Source organism: Electrophorus electricus, chromosome 7 (assembly GCF_041902795.1).
Source record: "Electrophorus electricus isolate QZ-2024a chromosome 7, ASM4190279v1, whole genome shotgun sequence".
Classification (NCBI taxonomy): domain Eukaryota; kingdom Metazoa; phylum Chordata; class Actinopteri; order Gymnotiformes; family Gymnotidae; genus Electrophorus; species Electrophorus electricus.
In genome coordinates, this window is record NC_137503.1 from 34,892,501 (window position 1) to 34,908,277 (window position 15,777).

The following is a 15,777-nucleotide window of genomic DNA, read 5'->3' on the forward strand; positions in this document are numbered from 1 at the left end:
CATGCGTTCTTCCTGTCTGTCTGTCCTTAGAATACTGTACTAAAGGCAACTGCTCCAAAGAGACGAGCCGTGTGTCTCATGGTAGTCCTCATCTTTCTCGTCTTCAACGTTGGTCCAATGATGTAAGAGTCACGCTTTGCTCAGCCACCAATGGGAAATTACACGTGTCTAGTTTAAGGACATTTCACTATAATTTTATATAATTAAGAATATACGTGTGTGTGTGTGTGTGTGTGTGTGTGTGTGTGTGTGTGTGTGTGTGTGCATGCTTATAATTTAGTGTGTGTGTGTTTGTGGGTGTGTGTGGGTGGGTGGGTGATGGTGTTTGTGTGTGGGTGGGTGATGTGTGGGTGGGTGATGAGTGGGTGGGTGATATGTGGGTGATGGTGTGTGTGTGTGGGTGGGTGATGAGTGGGTGGGTGATATGTGGGTGATGGTGGGTGATGTGTGGGTGGGTGATGTGTGGGTGGGTGATGTGTGGGTGGGTGATGAGTGGGTGGGTGATATGTGGGTGATGGTGTGTGTGTGTGGGTGGGTGATGAGTGGGTGGGTGATATGTGGGTGATGGTGTGTGTGTGTGGGTGGGTGATGTGTGGGTGGGTGATGAGTGGGTGGGTGATATGTGGGTGATGTGTGGGTGGGTGATGAGTGGGTGGGTGATATGTGGGTGATGGTGTGGGTGGGTGGGTGGGTGATGGTGTTTGTGTGTGTGGGTGGGTGATGGTGTGGGTATGTGTGTTTTTCTCAAGCTCTTCACTCTTCACATCATTTACTAAGACTTTAAATTAAAATCCTTTAAAGTTTTGCTGACTTCATAGAAGTGGTCAAATACTAAAAAAACCTGCTTTATCTCTATCAAGCGAAAGCTTTGAGTAGCTGTTGCAGCTGTGGGGTCATAAACTCTGTTTGTGCTAAATGACTCCCTGCAGTCTGTTGGAGGAGAGAAGTGGCCCCGTCATGGCCGCGGGGCCTGGTCCCAGTAGCAGACACCTGCTGGACTTCTCACCAGAGACAAAGAGCAACAGTGCGGCAGAGTTGGGGCCATCACACACTGCACACAGGTAACACTGTCCTCCCATACACACGCTGTGTGGGGGCCTGACAGCAGGTGCAGACTGAGGGAGTCTGTGGCAGAGAACAAGTCTCTACTGTTCCTGCATGCACGCACACGCACGCACGCATCCCAGCACAGCTTCAGTCAGTTCTATATTTGATCAGATGGTATTGAGAGGAATAATACCAGTGTTCCATACACCAGAAAAAGGCTGATTAAAAAAACAGCCATACCTTTTAGCCTGTGTGTTTGTTTTTTTGGTAAATCTTCATCAACTTTTCATGGCTTAAATTCAGCTATTTGAGGTTCAGTTGTCAGAGGACTTTCCCACTGGTGGTGGGGGTTAAGCAAGGCTCAAGCGTAGGCCTGGCTTCCTTTTTCCCTTTCTGTTACACGTATGCTTCTTCACTCCTGCTGCATTCTGTTACGTGGAACATTTTCCAGGCTTGAACGCTGATGTTTTCTCCAACTCCAACAGGGTAATTAGATATCTGGAACTGGTCATGCTAGAGCCAAGAAACCGGGACCAGGACTGGGACTGGTTCTCGGGACCATAGCACCAAATGGAATTATGTAATTCAGCCCTGAAATATGGAATGTGAGAGTTGGACGTTGGAGATGGTGGAGACCTTAGATATGCCCCACAGATTCTCAGTGCAGGCTGTCTGGGTTACCTGCACCTGGAGTGTCCTCACATTTCTCATTTAATTTCCTGTGCATGTTTGAACTGAGTTTTAATAGAAGCACTTCTAGTATTCTGTATATGCACACAAAGCCCTAGTTTCTGGTGACTTTTAACAGAGGTCATACAGAGGTGATGCGTCTATAGTGTGTGTTTTAAAACTGCAGGTAGGTCTGTACTACACATTTTCTGTTGCGTGGTGTTGATGTGAAGGCATTGCATTGGCGTCTGTAGGCCACTCTGTTGAGGCAGAAGCTCCATGCAAGTTCTACGTTTGTCTCGGTCTAGACGGCTTTATTGACATGACTGTACAAAATGCAATATTACCAAAGCACTGAAAATTACATATTAACTTCACAACATAATATTAGTTAATAATAATAATTATTATTATTACTACTACTACTACTACTAATAAGTCACAACTAAAGCACTACGACCGCCAACAGTAATAATCACAGTACTAATGATGACAGCTGAGGCCTGGCTGAGAGTTCATTGCTCCATATCCAGATCCAAACACTCCTCTGTTAAACCCTGACATGACACTGACTTCACTGGTCCCTAAATCTTGCAGTTAAAAGGGAAATTGGTTCCGATCTGCACGTGTCCGTGCGTGTGTGTCCGTGCGTGCGTGTGTGTGTGTCCGTGCGTGTGTGTGTGTGTGTGTTGGAGGCCATTCACTTTAAAGTAAGTTTAATTTGCTTTAGTCAGGGAGGGTGGGGGAGTGATTAGTTTGAGTTCTCCGCTCTGGGCGGCGTCGGAGTTCTCCGCTCTGCGCTGTTTGCACATCCAGGCCCCAGCTGGCTGGGCCTTCCCAGACACAGAGCCTGTTGTCCTTAGACTTAATTGAAGCAAGAAGCTTATAAAATTTCTGGCATTGTGGAAGTTTGAGGATTGTCTTAAATAATCCCATCCTGGTTGGTGCTCTGTGCTCATCCTGGTCGCACGCCTCCCCCCACATGGTGCCACGTCTTTACCTTCTTCCAGCTGTTCTCTTCTCTCTCACTGTTTTTCATTTTCATGTCTCTGCCTCTCTCTCCTTCAGACAGGAGCCTGGGGAGGCCGCGCCCGAGGAGAAGGCCCTGATGGTTGTTAAACGCGAACCTCTCTTAAGACCTGCACCTCCATGCCAGCCCCCCCTCAACAAGACCAAGTGCATGAAGTCAGTACTGAGCACGCGCTAACGTCCACCAGCACCTCTTGTTCATGCAGACACCAGGGAGACGCAGTGTCCTTTAGAGAGACCGTGAAGGATTTAGCTGGACATAACGCTGCATTTCAACATGTTCTCTCAGTGTGGAACTACTTCATAAGACACATTCATTACCAAATAGCTGCTAGCTAACAGGACAGCAGAAGATGGACAGTGTCCAGTTACTTCAGTGGGAGGTGACATTAAAGCTCCAGGGATCTTCACTCTGGGGTTTCTTTCTAATGAGATTATCTTGCTATTCTCGACACATACAGACATATTATAAACATATATTAAATATTAGATATTTCTGTGTGTTCATATAGAAAGTGTGTCATAGCGTACTATTCCAGAGTCTGGTAAATCACTGTTATGTGGCCCTAAAGTTGAGTGAGTTTTCAGAAGTGTTACTTAAGGTCCACTGACTTTTAACGTAGTTATTCTGCAGTGACATCTGTGCAGGTGTTCAGTGTCCACAGACTTGGACGTTTGTTTTCATCCTGGGGGTGTGGGTGGGATACAGGTATGGCCAGCAGGTAGCCGACTGAAAACCAAGATGGGGGTGAAATATGCTCCCTCATTCTAGTGTGTGTGTGTGTGTGTGTGTGTGTGTGTGTGTGTGTGTGTGTGAGAGAGAGCAAGACCTCATTCTCGTGTAATATAGGGGTGGGGGTGGGTGTGCGTCTGTGCGTGTGTGTGTGTGTGTGTGTGCGTGTCTGTGTGTGTGTGTGTACCCTCATTCTTTTGGCAGGCACGATGATCTTATCTGGATTTTTATTTTCATGTATGGGGCTTTATAGTTGTAAGTTCTCGTATGGGGGTTTTAGAGTTGCAAGTTCTCGTATGGGGGTTTTAGAGTTGCAAGTTCTCGTATGGGGGTTTTAGAGTTGCAAGTTCTCGTATGGGGGTTTTAGAGTTGCAAGTTCTCGTATGGGGGTTTTAGAGTTGCAAGTTCTCGAATGGGATTTTGGTTTTATATTTGCAAGTTCTCGTATGGGGGTATAATAGTTGTAAGTTCTTGTATGGGGTTTTGGTTTTATAGTTGTAAGTTTTCGTATGGGGTTCTATAGTTGTAAGTTCTCGTATGGGGTTTTGGGTTTATAGTTGTAAGTTCTCGTATGGGGTTTTGGGTTTATAGTTGTAAGTTCTCGTGTAGGGGTTTTATAGTTGTAAGTTCTCGTGTGGGGGTTTTCTAGTTGTAAGTTCTCGTATGGGGCTTTTCTAGTTGTAAGTTCTCGTATGGGGCTTTTCTAGTTGTAAGTTCTCGTATGGGGCTTTTCTAGTTGTAAGTTCTCGTATGGGGTTTTGGTTTTATAGTTGTAAGTTCTCGTATGGGGTTTTGGTTTTATAGTTGTAAGTTCTCGTATGGGGTTTTGGTTTTATAGTTGTAAGTTCTCGTATGGGGTTTTGGTTTTATAGTTGCAAGTTCTCGTATGGGGGTTTTAGAGTTGCAAGTTCTCGTATGGGGGTTTTAGAGTTGCAAGTTCTCGTATGGGGGTTTTAGAGTTGCAAGTTCTCGTATGGGGGTTTTAGAGTTGCAAGTTCTCGTATGGGGGTTTTAGAGTTGCAAGTTCTCGTATGGGGGTTTTAGAGTTGCAACTTCTCGAATGGGATTTTGGTTTTATATTTGCAAGTTCTCATATGGGGGTATAATAGTTGTAAGTTCTTGTATGGGGTTTTGGTTTTATAGTTGTAAGTTTTCGTATGGGGTTTTAGAGTTGCAAGTTCTCGTATGGGGTTTTGGTTTTAGAGTTGCAAGTTCTCGTATGGGGTTTTGGTTTTAGAGTTGCAAGTTCTCGTATGGGGTTTTGGTTTTAGAGTTGCAAGTTCTCGTATGGGGTTTTGGTTTTAGAGTTGCAAGTTCTCGTATGGGGTTTTGGTTTTAGAGTTGCAAGTTCTCGTATGGGGTTTTGGTTTTAGAGTTGCAAGTTCTCGTATGGGGTTTTGGTTTTAGAGTTGCAAGTTCTCGTATGGGGTTTTGTAATTGCAAGTTCTCGTGTGGGGGTTTTGTAGTTGCAAGTTCTCGTGTGGGGGTTTTGTAGTTGCAAGTTCTCGTGTGGGGGTTTTGTAGTTGCAAGTTCTCGTGTGGGGGTTTTGTAGTTGCAAGTTCTCGTGTGGGGGTTTTGTAGTTGCAAGTTCTCGTGTGGGGGTTTTGTAGTTGCAAGTTCTCGTGTGGGGGTTTTGTAGTTGCAAGTTCTCGTGTGGGGGTTTTGTAGTTGCAAGTTCTCGTGTGGGGGTTTTGTAGTTGCAAGTTCTCGTGTGGGGGTTTTGTAGTTGCAAGTTCTCGTGTGGGGGTTTTGTAGTTGCAAGTTCTCGTGTGGGGGTTTTGTAGTTGCAAGTTCTCGTGTGGGGGTTGTGTAGTTGCAAGTTCTCGTGTGGGGGTTGTGTAGTTGCAAGTTCTCGTGTGGGGGTTGTGTAGTTGCAAGTTCTCGTGTGGGGGTTGTGTAGTTGCAAGTTCTCGTGTGGGGGTTGTGTAGTTGCAAGTTCTCGTGTGGGGGTTGTGTAGTTGCAAGTTCTCGTGTGGGGGTTGTGTAGTTGCAAGTTCTCGTGTGGGGGTTGTGTAGTTGCAAGTTCTCGTGTGGGGGTTGTGTAGTTGCAAGTTCTCGTGTGGGGGTTGTGTAGTTGCAAGTTCTCGTGTGGGGGTTGTGTAGTTGCAAGTTCTCGTGTGGGGGTTGTGTAGTTGCAAGTTCTCGTGTGGGGGTTGTGTAGTTGCAAGTTCTCGTGTGGGGGTTGTGTAGTTGCAAGTTCTCGTGTGGGGGTTGTGTAGTTGCAAGTTCTCGTGTGGGGGTTGTGTAGTTGCAAGTTCTCGTGTGGGGGTTGTGTAGTTGCAAGTTCTCGTGTGGGGGTTGTGTAGTTGCAAGTTCTCGTGTGGGGGTTGTGTAGTTGCAAGTTCTCGTGTGGGGGTTGTGTAGTTGCAAGTTCTCGTGTGGGGGTTGTGTAGTTGCAAGTTCTCGTGTGGGGGTTGTGTAGTTGCAAGTTCTCGTGTGGGGGTTTTGTGTTTATAGTTGCAAGTTCTCGAATGGGGATTTTATAGTTGCAAGTTCTCGTATGGGGTTTTATAGTTGCAAGTTCTCGTATGGGGTTTTATAGTTGCAAGTTCTCGAATGGGGATTTTATAGTTGCAAGTTCTCGTATGGGGTTTTATAGTTGCAAGTTCTCGTATGGGGTTTTATAGTTGCAAGTTCTCGAATGGGGATTTTATAGTTGCAAGTTCTCGTATGGGGTTTTATAGTTGTATGTTCTCGTATGGGGATTTTATAGTTGCAAGTTCTCGAATGGGGGTTTTATAGTTGCAAGTTCTCGTATGGGGTTTTATAGTTGTATGTTCTCGTATGGGGATTTTATAGTTGCAAGTTCTCGAATGGGGGTTTTATAGTTGCAAGTTCTCGTATGGGGTTTTATAGTTGCAAGTTCTCGTATGGGGTTTTATAGTTGCAAGTTCTCGAATGGGGATTTTATAGTTGCAAGTTCTCGTATGGGGTTTTATAGTTGTATGTTCTCGTATGGGGATTTTATAGTTGCAAGTTCTCGAATGGGGGTTTTATAGTTGCAAGTTCTCGTATGGGGTTTTATAGTTGTATGTTCTCGTATGGGGATTTTATAGTTGCAAGTTCTCGAATGGGGGTTTTATACTTGCAAGTTCTCGTATGGGGTTTTGGTTTTAGAGTTGCAAGTTCTCGTATGGGGTTTTGGTTTTAGAGTTGCAAGTTCTCGTATGGGGGTTTGGTTTTAGAGTTGCAAGTTCTCGTATGGGGGTTTGGTTTTAGAGTTGCAAGTTCTCGTATGGGGGTTTGGTTTTAGAGTTGCAAGTTCTCGTATGGGGGTTTGGTTTTAGAGTTGCAAGTTCTCGTATGGGGGTTTGGTTTTAGAGTTGCAAGTTCTCGTATGGGGGTTTGGTTTTAGAGTTGCAAGTTCTCGTATGGGGTTTTGGTTTTAGAGTTGCAAGTTCTCATATGGGGTTTTGGTTTTAGAGTTGCAAGTTCTCGTATGGGGGTTTGGTTTTAGAGTTGCAAGTTCTCGTATGGGGTTTTGGTTTTAGAGTTTCAAGTTCTCGTATGGGGGTTTTAGAGTTTCAAGTTCTCGTATGGGGGTTTTAGAGTTGCAAGTTCTCGAATGGGGGTTTTAGAGTTGCAAGTTCTCGAATGGGGGTTTTAGAGTTGCAAGTTCTCGTATGGGGGTTTTAGAGTTGCAAGTTCTCGAATGGGGGTTTTAGAGTTGCAAGTTCTCGAATGGGGGTTTTAGAGTTGCAAGTTCTCGAATGGGGGTTTCAGAGTTGCAAGTTCTCGAATGGGGGTTTCAGAGTTGCAAGTTCTCGAATGGGGGTTTTATAGTTGCAAGTTCTCGAATGGGGTTTTGGTTTTGTAGTTGCAAGTTCTCGTATGGGGGTTTTGTAGTTGCAAGTTCTCGTATGGGGGTTTTGTAGTTGCAAGTTCTCGTATGGGGGTTTTGTAGTTGCAAGTTCTCGTATGGGGGTTTTGTAGTTGCAAGTTCTCGTATGGGGGTTTTGTAGTTGCAAGTTCTCGTATGGGGGTTTTATAGTTATATGTTCTTGTATGGGGTTTTGATTTTATAGTTGCAAGTTCTCGTATGGGGTTTTGGTTTTATAGTTGCAAGTTCTCGTATGGGGTTTTGGTTTTAGAGTTGCAAGTTCTCGTATGGGGTTTTGGTTTTAGAGTTGCAAGTTCTCGTATGGGGTTTTATAGTTGCAAGTTCTCGTATGGGGGTTTTATAGTTGCAAGTTCTCGTATGGGGTTTTATAGTTGTATGTTCTCGTATGAGGTTTTGGGTTTATAGTTGCAAGTTCTCGAATGGGGATTTTATAGTTGTATGTTCTCGTATGGGGGTTTTATAGTTATATGTTCTCATATGGGGTTTTGGTTTTATAGTTGCAAGTTCTCGTATGGGGTTTTGGTTTTAGAGTTGCAAGTTCTCGTATGGGGTTTTGGTTTTAGAGTTGCAAGTTCTCGTATGGGGTTTTTGGTTTTAGAGTTGCAAGTTCTCGTATGGGGTTTTGGTTTTAGAGTTGCAAGTTCTCGTATGGGGTTTTGGTTTTAGAGTTGCAAGTTCTCGTATGGGGGTTTGGTTTTAGAGTTGCAAGTTCTCGTATGGGGGTTTGGTTTTAGAGTTGCAAGTTCTCGTATGGGGGTTTGGTTTTAGAGTTGCAAGTTCTCGTATGGGGGTTTGGTTTTAGAGTTGCAAGTTCTCGAATGGGGGTTTTAGAGTTGCAAGTTCTCGTATGGGGTTTTGGTTTTAGAGTTGCAAGTTCTCGTATGGGGTTTTGGTTTTAGAGTTGCAAGTTCTCGTATGGGGTTTTGGTTTTAGAGTTGCAAGTTCTCGTATGGGGTTTTGGTTTTAGAGTTGCAAGTTCTCGTATGGGGGTTTGGTTTTAGAGTTGCAAGTTCTCGTATGGGGTTTTGGTTTTAGAGTTGCAAGTTCTCGTATGGGGTTTTGGTTTTAGAGTTGCAAGTTCTCGTATGGGGTTTTGGTTTTAGAGTTTCAAGTTCTCGTATGGGGGTTTTAGAGTTTCAAGTTCTCGTATGGGGGTTTTAGAGTTGCAAGTTCTCGAATGGGGGTTTTAGAGTTGCAAGTTCTCGAATGGGGGTTTTAGAGTTGCAAGTTCTCGTATGGGGGTTTTAGAGTTGCAAGTTCTCGAATGGGGGTTTTAGAGTTGCAAGTTCTCGAATGGGGGTTTTAGAGTTGCAAGTTCTCGAATGGGGGTTTTAGAGTTGCAAGTTCTCGAATGGGGGTTTCAGAGTTGCAAGTTCTCGAATGGGGGTTTCAGAGTTGTAAGTTCTCGAATGGGGGTTTTATAGTTGCAAGTTCTCGAATGGGGGTTTTATAGTTGCAAGTTCTCGAATGGGGGTTTTATAGTTGCAAGTTCTCGAATGGGGGTTTTATAGTTGCAAGTTCTCGAATGGGGGTTTTATAGTTGCAAGTTCTCGTATGGGGGTTTTATAGTTGCAAGTTCTCGTATGGGGTTTTGGTTTTGTAGTTGCAAGTTCTCGTATGGGGGTTTTGTAGTTGCAAGTTCTCGTATGGGGGTTTTGTAGTTGCAAGTTCTCGTATGGGGGTTTTGTAGTTGCAAGTTCTCGTATGGGGGTTTTGTAGTTGCAATTTCTCGTGTGGGGTTTTGTAGTTGCAAGTTCTCGTGTGGGGTTTTGTAGTTGCAAGTTCTCGTATGGGGGTTTTGTAGTTGCAAGTTCTCGTATGGGGGTTTTGTAGTTGCAATTTCTCGTGTGGGGTTTTGTAGTTGCAAGTTCTCGTGTGGGGTTTTGTAGTTGTAAGTTCTCGTATGGGGGTTTTGTAGTTGTAAGTTCTCGTATGGGGGTTTTATAGTTGTAAGTTCTCGTATGGGGGTTTTATAGTTGTAAGTTCTCGTATGGGGGTTTTATAGTTGTATGTTCTCGTATGAGGTTTTGGTTTTATAGTTGTAAGTTCTCGAATGGGGTTTTATAGTTGTATGTTCTCGTATGGGGATTTTATAGTTGTAAGTTCTCGAATGGGGGTTTTATAGTTGTAAGTTCTCGTATGGGGTTTTATAGTTGTAAGTTCTCGTATGGGGGTTTTATAGTTGTAAGTTCTTGTGTGTGTGTGTGTATAGAATGGCCAGTGAGCTGAGGGGCTGGGTCCACCGCCACGAAGCCGAGCGGACCAAGAGTTGGCGCAGTGGCAGCGGCGTCCATCCCAGAGCCAGAACCATCCCGGTAAGTTTTCTCCATGCCCTGCCCTCTGCCACCCGTCCAGGGTTCTGACCACGTGGCCCTGTCAGCATGGAGCACATGTCCCAAGAACACCAGGTCAAATCTGCATCAGAATTTCTCCTTTTACATGTTTTGTTTTTTCTTTTTCTGAACTTTTTGTGGAAATGAAGTGGTACATTTTAGAAACTCTGAACCATCACCAGTTGACAACACAAAGCTGAATTGTCTGTGACACTGATTATTAATTGTTACAAAAATAAAACAAACTAACAAAATTATATTGTTACTAAATTTATATTGCGAAAAATAATATTTCAGATTATGTAAAGAAAAAGATTTATGATGGAGCCTTTTAATATTTATTTTTTGTGGTTTTCTATCTCACTATTCACATGAACCCCCCCTGCAGTTCGTCTACCTTATGGAGCATAGGAACCTCAGCAGTGTCTAGGGACTAGTGTTAGGGTTATGGAATGAGGGGTTATGGAATTCGCTTAGGGTGAATAGGCTATTTGCTCTACCAGTTGCCCAATTTTTAACAGCTGTTTTGTCCCACACATTATCTTGCTCTCATTCATAAGGCCAGTAATGGACAGTCTTGATTTATAGGGAAATCTCGAGTTTTAAAAATCCCCATGTGTGAACCAAAAACATGTTGGCATGAAGAGACGTCAGGCATTCTATTAAACCTCTGTGGTGCTCCGTGGTTATTTTCACTTCTGTGGGAAAGTATCAGTGTGATAGTGTTTGTGCGAGTCAGAACCTAGCGTAGCTCTGACACAGATACTGGGAGCGCAGAGTCTCCATGGTTCAACACTGTTTGTTTTCTTTCAAGTTGATCTCAGTGCACATTTACTTTTAGGATGACCCCCCATGTCTGTCTCTGCTCTCACACTGGACCAGTGAACCTAATCAGGTCCTCTTGGGAAAGTAAACACTGTTGTCTAAGCAGTCCCAGCAGTCCCTTGTGTCTTTAACCCTTCACTCTCCTCCTCCCAGCAGCCTGTGGGGTGGCTGAGTAGCCTTGGTAGTTCACTGCTGTGTTTGTGTCAGTAATGTGCGTCATCAGGTCTCCCAGCTTCGGCAGGTTGTCATCAGCCAGTGGCCAGGTACATAATGCAGTAAGAGAACTGCGATCCTGGATGGTCCTCGCAGGCTTTGTCGAGGTGTCTGGGCTTGTCTGGTCTCGGCTAGGCAGTTCTGGGTAAGCTCTGGTTGGTCTGCAGTTCAGCGCAGCGTTCTAAATGTTTCCAGAGCTGCAGGCGGAGTGTGAAGTGCACACGTGTCTGCATGTGCATGCGGGAGAAGAGAGCATGGGGAGGTCATCCACTCACAGCGCCAGCCAGCCATGTCTGCAGGCCAACCGTACAAGTGCCTGAAAGGCAGAGTTAGGGGGAACACTCTAGTGCCTGAAAGGCAGAGTTAGGGGGAACACACTAGCGCCTGAAAGGCAGAGTTAGGGGGAACACTCTAGCGCCTGAAAGGCAGAGTTAGGGGGAACACTCTAGTGCCTGAAAGGCAGAATTCGGGGGGGAACACAAGTGCGTGCAAGGTGGAATTATGGGGCATTAACTTGGCTGTATCAGGGGACTGACAGAGGGTGAATAAAATGTGGTTGAATGTTTCAAAGCAAAGTCTAGCTGGCATGATACTGTGCGATCCCAGTGGTCTTCTAAAATTTGTTGCATGTCACACTGTATGAGAAGCAGCTGTTGAAACTGACCAGATTCCGACAGACTGTGTGATCTCACTTGAGCTGAAAGTCAGACTATATGGTAAATATTTTCTGACAACATTTACATTTATGGCATTAGCTGATGCTTTTAGCCAAAGTGACTTACAATTAAGAGTGAGTACAACTTGAGCAATTGAGGGTTAAGCGTTTTGTTCAGGGGCTAACAGTGGTAACTTGGCAGTGGTGGGACTTCAACCGGCAACCTTCCAATTACAAGTCAAGTACCTTAACCACTGAGCCAACCCAACAAAAGCAAAACACTAGAAAATGATCATACTCTGCTTTTGTGATTTGTATGGGACTTCTTTTTGTCACCAAATCTGAAAACAGTTATCAGGTATTCTGTCTTGCAATTGTTGTATTCATGACGACTGCCGTGTAAAGCCAGTTTAGAACACACACTACTGATGTACGTTTCACTCGAGTCTAACATACAACATGACCTTCAACAGTTAACATGCACAAACCCCCTTTATAATGGCAGAGCAGTGTCAGTCTACTTAAGCGTGAACATGCCTTGGACTGCTTTGCCCCGCCCGTTTGTCTGTCTCACACACACACACACACACACACACACACACGTACGTACGTACGTCGATGTGCTCACACGTCATGTGTGCTGCTGGATTAGGATGGCCACGGGTACCATGGTATCTACTACAGGGCTGTCTCAGTTCTGTCAAGAGTTGCATCCACTGCAGGGATCAGTTGACTGCCGGGTGTATCCCTGAACCCGGACTACGTCATTTGATTCCTCTGGGGATCCGTAGAGCGGCTGCTCCGGTCATGCGCAGCCGTACGCAGGTCTCAGTACACGCCCAGCATCTCAGCCAGAAATGTACACCCCAATACACAAAGCTACCTGGCTGCTGCTCTCATAAACATAAGAGTGGTGAGGCGGTCTTTAGCTTTAATACACCAGAGGTCTGGAACACACACTTTATTTATTTTGCATATTACTTCAATTATTATTATTCTTACTTGTACTAGTTATTTCTGCTTAGGAAGATAATTAAACAGCGGTTGCTCCTTCATGTTTCTCCTTTTGAATCTCCTCTCTTCTCAGAGATCGAGCAGTAAGAAAGGCGAGGTGGCCCAGATCGTCACCCTGCAGTACTCCGCCTCCTCAGAGAAGTGAGTGACGCTCAGCTCTGCGCAATTACGGCTCTTCCATATGCTAGTGACCAAGAATTATAATGCATCTCACAGTGAGTGAGAACTATTGGACACAAGTTGGTGTGAGGTCATTTGTGCAATGCTAATTGGTAGCTATTACTCCTCATTAATGTTTAACATAATGAGCATTTATGTTTTTTATCAAACACATTGAGCTATTGAGTGCCTGTATAACTCTGGGGAGTGGTGCACCTTTAGTGTGTTATCCCTGTAATTTTAACGTAGGCCTGAGATTAGGACTGAGAGATTCTATAGTACCATGTCTCATGGCTGAGAGGTTCTGCAGTACCGCGTCTCATGGCTGAGAGGTTCTGCAGTACCGCGTCTCATGGCTGAGAGGTTCTGCAGTACCGCGTCTCATGGCTGAGAGGTTCTACAGTAGCACGTCTCATGGCTGATAGGTTCTGCAGTATCGTGTCTCATGGCTGAGAGGTTCTGCAGTACCGCGTCTCATGGCTGAGAGGTTCTGCAGTAGCACGTCTCATGGCTGAGAGGTTCTGCAGTACCACGTCTCATGCCACACTGCCTCATGTTAGTTGTGGTGTGTCAGAAGCTCTGAATGTGCTTTCCCTGATGCCCTTTATCAGCCTGGCAGAAACCTGTTCCACCATTAATCAGCTCCACCTGCAGACAGACTGATCTCACCTGGCACACAGATGAAGCTTAGCGAGACAGGCTGAGGGCTGTGCTTGTGTGTCATTGTGAGTGCAGATGTGGAGCACTGCTATATTTAAGCTTGCGTTGTTTGCTTTGGGTTTGGGTTTGGGTTTTGGGTTCTGGCCATCTTCTCCCTCTCCCCAGAGGAAGCCCTACTGCTTGGCTTGGCTCCGCTCACTTTCGCCTGGCCTGCACCCAGCCTGGGACGAGTTACAGCGGCAGGAGCAAACGCCACGCTGGGATTCAGAATACACTAATCTAAAGATGACAGGGCCGTTAACGTTGGTGGAGGCGTTATCTTTAGTGGATGTAATCAGATATGAATGAAATATCAAAATGTAATGAAGTAACGCTGAAAGTGAAAACCTGTGTGACTGTTACACTACCACCCATCCTTAATTAATCCTGAATTAAACACTGTCTTAATTAATCCTGAATTTCTTACAGAAGGCATTTTCAGTGTTAATACACCAGACCTTTGCCAATAAGAGACAGAAACAGCAGGCTAGCGTTCTGAATCATGCTAGCGTGGACCTTGTGTTAAGTTGTGTGCTCAACACTTTACTATGTTTCAGGAGACACACCTCCTGTCTGCACCATGCGTGTGTACAGGATCACCGAGTTCACAGCTTTGCTGCGTTTTTTGGAGCTGGAGTTACTGTTTTTTTAAACGTGTTTTTGCCTTTAATAGTGTCTGATTGTTTGTGTATTTTTCTGCTCTTTAGGCGGTCAGGCAGCGAGCTGCAGGTGTACTATGGCCCTCACCACGTCTACACTGATTTCTTCGACGAGATCAATCGGAGAGGAGACACCTTCTATGTGGTCTCCTTCCGCAGGGTGAGTTGCGTTTCTCTCTCTCTCTCTCTCTCACACATACACATACACACACACACACACACACTCACACAAGAAGCCACATGTGAATGTGAAGATGTGGGAACCAGACAGGCATCTGTAAAGAACATCACAGGGGCGTGTTACTAGTGGACTAGGTAGTCAGGTGGATTTTAAGGTGGTCTTGGGCTAAAGCTGAAGACATTTTACCACATCTGCTCTGGTCGGTGCTGCCTTAAGTTAAAGCCAGTGGGTCAGCTTGTTTTTAGATGTAACTTCTTCGAATGCAGATCGTCATAGCCTTATCCCTCCCTGCGCCGGGGGAAAGTGTGTGTGTGCGTGCGTGCATGTCTGTCCGTCTCAGACTCTGTGTCTTTGTTTTCCCTTCCACCCCTGCACAGAATATCACTTTCTCTGTTCTAGTCCAGTAACTGCTGGCTTCTCCAGCTCTGGGCCTGAGTTCACCCAGTTCCACGCTCACGCCCATAGAAAGTGTGTGTGTGAGTGTGTGTGTCAGTTCCACGCTCACGCCCATAGCCTCCCCGACTAGACCCTCCGCCCTCCTCAGCTGAGAGATGATCCACATGGTCGGGTTTGCCTGGGAAACGCTGAGCTCTGACAAACCTTTCCAGTGTGATTCAGGGGTGTCCCAGTGTGGCCAAGAACAAATGACCCGCCACACACACACACATTTCGGGGTTTCACCTCTGTGCTGGCCATCGGTTAGGACCCTGTGTATCCCCACCTCCTCCGCCCCAAACTAGACCTGCTTCTGATTATATACTCAGATGATCTAGATTACACTCAGCCCTCGGAAGAAGGATGTTGGCTAATTGCTTTTGTTGCTGAGGTCACACCCCTCCATTGTGGAGCAAATGTGCTCATTTTTTTGTTCTACCCTTAAATTTAAAGTAAACAACAGGAAACCAGCATCATGAAGCATTCTGAGATTTCTGAGTTATAAAGATAGACGATCATTCCCTTACTTTGCTGACCTCACTGGGGTCTGACAACAAATATATACGATTATATAAATACATGCGATTACATAAATATATACAATTATATGAATATATCTGATTATATAAATATATACGATTATATAAACATATCTGATTATATAAATATATACGATTATATAAACATACAATTATATGAATATATGTGATTATATAAACATGATTGTATAAATATATATGATTATATGAATATATATGATTATATAAACATGATTATATAAATATATACGATTATATAAACATATATGATTATGTGAATATATATGATTATATAAACATATATTATTATTTGGTGATTTGCTAAGTTGTGAACTACGTTGCCTCACAGAATCTCAACAGCAATTCAACACTGCAACATTAAAGGATAACACAAATACCTGAAGCTAATACAACATGTTCCCAGTGTTTTGGTGCGCAGTGTTCTGCCTAACAACGTGGTAGACAGCAGTTCAACACTGCAACATTAAAGGACTGCACAAATACACTAAACAAATTCACAGTGGTGATTATTAGATAGGTAGGCAAAGGTTCCTCAGTGGCACCAAAGAAAAGCATTCACCTTATCAGGAGATTTGATTTAAAAATATATATATACAGAAAGGTAGGTAAGCAAACATACAGTTGTGCACAGGTTAGATGCATGCTTGACTGACACTGTGTCATGGATGACAGCCCACCACTTGAAGCTCAACCCCAGTAAAACCGAGCTTCTGAACATCCCAGG

The 15,777-nt window shown here is 44.6% G+C and overlaps 1 protein-coding gene across 1 annotated transcript in view; it reads left to right on the forward strand.

Moving 5' to 3' along the window:
* Positions 1–15,777, forward strand: part of atf6 (activating transcription factor 6) — a 47,007-nt gene that overhangs the window by 21,581 nt on the left and 9,649 nt on the right. Inside the window, exons 9-14 of the mRNA XM_027030621.3 lie at positions 31–122; positions 930–1,061; positions 2,785–2,901; positions 9,533–9,635; positions 12,434–12,501; positions 13,926–14,037. Coding sequence (XP_026886422.2) covers positions 31–122; positions 930–1,061; positions 2,785–2,901; positions 9,533–9,635; positions 12,434–12,501; positions 13,926–14,037 — 624 coding nt within the window. The remainder of the gene's footprint in view (positions 1–30; positions 123–929; positions 1,062–2,784; positions 2,902–9,532; positions 9,636–12,433; positions 12,502–13,925; positions 14,038–15,777) is intronic.